We start from the raw sequence: 6,133 nt of genomic DNA on the forward strand, positions 1-6,133 counted from the left end.
ACGCGCGCCCTGGACGAGGCGGACGCGCCGCGCCAGCGCCTGCTGGTGCTGGTGAAGGACCACGGCGAGCCGGCATTAACGGCCACCGCCACTGTGCTGCTGTCGCTGGTGGACAGCAGCCCAGCTCCAAAGGCCTCGTTGTGGGCGACAGCGAGAGCCACCGGCCCAGAGGTGGCTTTGGTGGATGTGAACGTGTATCTGATCATCGCCATCTGCGCGGTATCCAGCCTGTTGGTGCTCACGTTGCTGCTGTACACAGCGTTGCGATGTTCGGCTCCGCCCACCGAGGGCGCGTTCGAGCCAGCGAAACCCACGCTGGTGTGCTCTAGCGCGGTGGGGAGCTGGTCGTGCTCACAGCAGATGCAGCAGAGGGTGTGCTCTGGGGAGGGCCCACCGAAGACCGACCTTATGGCCTTCAGCCCCAGCCTTCCACCCTGTCCAGTAGTGGTGGATGTGGACGAGCGTCAGGATTTAAATGATCGTTGTGCCAAAGTAAGTCTGAATTTTCACAATTAACAGTTAATAGTTATTTTGAAATGTTATATTTTAAAAAAGGTTTATCTACACTTTTCTATTCTTAAAATTTTGAATAATTTCACATTATATACATGCTTTCATTTTTTCTCTTAATTATAATATTATTTGTTATTAATCTTAGTTTAAAATGGAATTGGACTTTTTAAACATCTTCACCTCAAGATTTTTTGCTTTTAAAGTAAAAATTTTCTTGACTATTTCCTTTTTTGTCTGTTTTTAAAACTGACATCGATAGTAGTATTTTTTTCTGATTAATTCTGTAGTATTATTGTACCTTTCCATTTACCTCAGGGGAGTTAGCATTTACACATTAAAATAATATATTGACATTTTAACATCATTTATTTCTTATTCTTTCATCTTTTTTTTTTTTGGCTGGTAAATATTATTTAGCCACCACTTTCAAGTTATCCATTTTGTGTAAGGACTCTATTCCTCTTATTCTCTAGATCTTTGGCTCCGGTGATTCCAATAGTCTGTAGTATTCATTTATTGTTGGTCTTAAACCTTTTAGCGATAAATGACAGAACATTAGTTAACAGATTGAATACTTCTTTTGGGATGAAAGTGTGAAAAGTGAGACTTCATAATCTTTTAATTACCCTGTGACACCATGGTATTGCTCGCTTTATAGGATGCAAACATGGGAGAGATTAATTCAAAGGAATTTGGACTTTGATCAAGTAAGTCCGTATAAAATCTGTGTATCTGACTCAATGAAAATCTCTTGTTTATGTTTGAATTTTATTTGGTAGGTTTCTTTTTATGGAGAACTAACTATATCTTCTAAGCTAATGTTTTCACTACTTCTTTATTATGATTTTAACAATTCACTTTTCTTTACATGAAGGCAGCAGATCGTATGTTAAATGTCATGAGTTTTAAAACCATCCTTTCTTGCCTGCATTCCACTCCTACCAATTTTGTTCTGTGCAGCATGGATGATTATTTAACCTCTCAGTTTCCAGTTTTCCACCTGTAAATTTGTGATGATAATGAGTAGTATCTATAACAAAAAATTGTACATATTTAGTAAGATGAATCTTATAAGATACTCATAATAGTATTAGCTAAATAGTAAATGCTTAGTAAAATAAACTATTATTTTTTGACTTGGAATAGTAAAATCTAAAATGTCATAAAGTTGTCATTATGGCTTCTTATTATTTTAATTTTTTGTAAACATGTTTTGTTATTTGTACTGAGTCCATAATTACCAAATTAATCCAAGATGTCTCTGACATTTTGAATGCTATGTACTACACTGAAAATATAACTTAAAACCAGTTTTTCAAAGTTGAAAATTGAATTAATACTTTGGCAGTGGAAAAGATTTTTGTATTTAAAAAAGACTATCATTAATTGAAATGGTGTATTTTTCCACATTTAAATGTTGCCCAAGGTTCATCTTGGAATGAGTTGGGTTGATGCTCCCCAGTGTGTTTATTTTCTATTCTTGAAATTTCAGAAACCATTAATAGTGTTTTCTGTTTTTTAAAAATAAATGTCTATGGCCATGCTACCCTGAACAAGCCCGATACCATCTGATCTCAGAAGCTAAGCAGGGTCGAGCCTGGTTAGTACTTGGGTGGGAGACCACCTAGGAAAACCAGGTGCTGTAGGAGTAAAAATTTAAAAAATAAAAAAATAAGGGATCATAAGCTGACAAAGTCCTTGCAATCTGTGAGGTCAACCAAGGGTTGCCTCACCTAAAAAAAAAAAAAAAATATATATATATATGTAAGAACACAATAATAATTTTAAACACATACTTAAAAGTAACAAGATGTTACAAAAGTAACAAGATGGGCTATGGTCATACCAATCAATAAAGAGTGTCATCTGTATAACTAGTTATATATAACAACCTTAAAAACAAAATGATTTCTTAGAAAATAGAGAAGAACCATAGCCATCAATCATGAGTAAGCATTTTAAAAAGATTCTAGGAAGGTCTAAGAGCATGATGTTCTGACCAGACTCATTGAATTAATAAGACCCATTGTCTGACTTAAGAAGTTCGCTGAAAATTAAAGATATATGTCATACATAAACATGATCATTTTAGAAAGCAGAATATTATGAAGCACAGGAAACAGAAATCATCGTTATTGGAAATGAAAAGAAAGATCTGCCTATTTCCCTCACTGAAGGAGTCCTTCAAGAGTTATGATACTTTTAGTGGTTTTTAAAGTGGAGAAGTTTCCTCTGGGAGAATATTGAGTATATAGGTATTCTTGAGAACAGAAAAATTTAAATAAGTACATGAAAAATTCCAAATGTGCCTGGGAACAGGGAATAGTTTGCTTTGGTCAGAACATATGGCTCTCATGGGAAGAGTATGAATAAGGTTGGAAAAGTATTATGAGACAAATTTCTTGTGTAACTTTGAGTACTACACTAAAAATTTTTTAACTCACTTTAATGTCCTTTGAAAGCTATCAAAAAGTGTGAAGCAATAGGAATAAAAGGTGTTTTTCAGGAAGATGATTGTCAGGATTAAATAAAGAATAAATGAGATTGTGACAAGATGACACAATCAGAAGCAATTGTAGTAATCCAGGATAGCAGAAATATTTAAAACTCCTTTAGGCAGATATCAAACTTGGAAAACATTAGAACGTGAATGTAATTTTATTTGCAGTTAGGAATATGGTAGTGAAACATTAAAAATAACTTGCTCTGTTAAGTACTAGAACTAAAAGGTATCAAATATCCCAAGCCTGATTAAAGGACTGCTCTAAGGATGACAGATGAGTACCGACATTTATCTAATGAAATAAACTTATATTATAAAATAAATCATCTAAATTATACTGGAGATTGTAAACACAGTGGATATTCACAAAACATGAGGCTTCAAAGGATAAAGATAAAGATATAAGAACCATAAACCACGGAAAGAGAACATATAAATTCTGATGAAAAGGGAAACTCAGTATACTTTCTCCTCACAAAATTCACTTAATATAAATTATCCCCCTTCAAAGATCCCCAAGTCTATCATTGTGTTTTCTTAAGAAAAAGTATATGAATTAGTTGCTTATATTTCTTGCTTTCTAAAAACAAACAACCTTTCTAAATTTTTCTGCCATTAATAGATTCTTGAGATCCAGGTCCCTAGAGAGACCAGGAGTTTTCTTAACAGAAATCTAAGAAAATGGAGTTTCCTGAATTTGAACAAATAATTTTAAAACTTAGTGTTACTAACATGATTCGTTTTATTGTCACTTAGGTTTTTATCTTTATTTTAAAACTTTGTGGAAAAACATATTTTCAAGGCATGAGGAAACCACAATTATGGTCACACTAAATATTAATAATTTTCTTACAAAGCCTTCAGCAAGCATGAGAATGTGTCCTTTAATAAAAATAAAGGAAAAAATTCAGAGATCGAAATAAAACTTTGCATCTTATTAAAGTTGGCTTTTGTAATTTGTAATTACTATTTGGGCCACATGATGTCGCTCTTTGCCTTAAAATCCTCTCATATTCAAGACAACTAAGTCATCGTTTTCACATTGTAAAGACTTCACGCTGCTACACTATCCGGAAGTTGAACAATGGAGAGCAAATTAGGATACTGAAGAAACAATAAGAAGATTCCTATAAATTTTGACAGAAGTTGCGCTCCTTAGAATTAAAAGAAAAATTTTGAAATGATGGACTCCAATCAAGGTGACCGGGGGGACCGGCATCTACTGCTGTTGTTTGTAATTCTCACAGCTTGGGAGAATGGGAGCGGCCAGGTCCGCTACTCGGTCCCCGAGGAGGCCAAACACGGCACCTTCGTAGGCCGCATCGCCCAGGATCTGGGGCTGGAGCTGGCGGAGCTGGTGCCGCGTCTGTTCCGAGTAGCATCCAAAGGCAGTGGGGACCTTCTGGAGGTAAATCTGCAGAATGGCATTTTGTTTGTGAATTCTCGGATCGATCGCGAGGAGCTGTGCGGGCAGAGTCTGGAGTGCAGCATCCACCTGGAAGTGATCATGGAGAGGCCGCTGCAGGTTTTCCATGTGGAGGTGGAGGTAAAGGATGTTAACGACAATTCGCCTGTATTCCAGGGAACACAAAAGAATCTGTTTATCGCGGAATCCAGGCTGCTTGACTCTCGGTTTCCACTAGAGGGCGCCTCCGATGCAGATATCGGGGCCAACGCTCTGCTGACTTATAGACTGAGCCCCAATGAGTATTTCTCTCTGGACGTACCAACCACCGACGAACAGGTAAAACCTCTTGGGCTTGTGCTACGGAAATCTTTAGACAGGGAAGAAGCTCCAGAGATATTTTTAGTGCTCACGGCCACTGATGGAGGCAAACCTGAGCTGACTGGCACCGTTCAGTTACTCGTCACAGTGCTGGACGCTAATGACAACGCCCCAGCTTTCGACAGAACACTCTATGCGGTGAAATTACCAGAAAATGTTCCTAATGGAACGTTGGTAATTAAACTTCACGCCTCAGATATAGACGAAGACTTGAATGGAGATATTATTTACTCATTCTCTAGTGATGTTGCTCCAGATGTAAAGTCTAAGTTCTACATAGACCGCATACATGGAGAAATTATAGTAATAGGACATATTGATTTTGAAGAAAGTAAAACTTACAAAATTCGAGTAGAGGCAATTGATAAAGGCCTCCTACCCCTGGCTGGTCACTGTACAGTACTTGTGGAAGTTGTGGACGCTAATGACAATGCTCCAAAGTTGACTGTCACTTCCTTGTCTCTCCCTATCTCAGAAGATGCTCAACCGGGCACAGTCATAACCTTAATAAACGTATCTGACCGAGATTCCGATGTCAACGGGCTGGTTACCTGCACCTTGTCACCCCATGTTCCCTTCAAGCTGGTCTCCACTTTCAAGAATTACTATTCCCTGGTGCTGGACAGCACCTTGGACCGCGAGAGCGTGGCGAACTATGAGTTGCTGGTGACAGCGCAGGACGGGGGCTCACCTTCGCTGTCGGCCACCACCAGAGTGTCCGTGGAGGTGGCCGACGTGAACGACAATGCGCCGGCTTTTGCGCAGCCCGAGTACACGGTGTTCGTGAAGGAGAACAACCCGCCCGGCTGCCACATCTTCACGGTGTCTGCGCGGGACGCGGACGCGCAGGAGAACGCGCTGGTGTCCTACTCGCTGGTGGAGCGGCGCGTGGGCGAGCGTGCGCTGTCGAGCTACGTGTCGGTGCACGCGGAGAGCGGCAAGGTGTACGCGCTGCAGCCGCTGGACCACGAGGAGCTGGAGCTGTTGCAGTTCCAGGTGAGCGCGCGCGACGCGGGCGTGCCTCCTCTGGGCAGCAAAGTGACGCTGCAGGTGTTCGTGCTGGACGAGAACGACAATGCGCCCGCGTTGCTGCCGCCTGGGGCTGGCGACGGGGGCGGCGTGATGAGCCAGCTGGTGGCGCGTTCTGTGGGCGCGGGCCACGTGGTGGCGAAGGTGCGCGCGGTGGACGCGGACTCGGGCTACAACGCGTGGCTGTCTTACGAGCTGCAGTCGGAGGCGGGGGGCGCGCGCAGCCCGTTCCGCGTGGGGCTGTACACGGGCGAGATCAGCACGACGCGCGCCCTGGACGAGGCGGACGCGCCGCGCCAGCG

General features: G+C 41.2%; 2 protein-coding genes and 1 pseudogene across 2 annotated transcripts in view; all 3 read left to right on the forward strand.

Moving 5' to 3' along the window:
* Window positions 1-6,133, forward strand: part of LOC105306989 (protocadherin alpha-1-like) — a 191,277-nt gene that overhangs the window by 40,473 nt on the left and 144,671 nt on the right.
* The window catches only part of LOC105306987 (protocadherin alpha-4-like), a 26,728-nt gene that overhangs the window by 18,719 nt on the left and 1,876 nt on the right, over window positions 1-6,133 (forward strand). Inside the window, exon 2 of the mRNA XM_011382321.2 lies at window positions 4,599-6,133. Coding sequence (XP_011380623.2) covers window positions 4,599-6,133 — 1,535 coding nt within the window. The remainder of the gene's footprint in view (window positions 1-4,598) is intronic.
* Window positions 2,044-2,162, forward strand: LOC111732566 (annotated as a pseudogene).

Source organism: Pteropus vampyrus, unplaced genomic scaffold, assembly GCF_000151845.1.
Source record: "Pteropus vampyrus isolate Shadow unplaced genomic scaffold, Pvam_2.0 Scaffold470, whole genome shotgun sequence".
NCBI classification, from domain to species: Eukaryota; Metazoa; Chordata; class Mammalia; order Chiroptera; family Pteropodidae; genus Pteropus; species Pteropus vampyrus.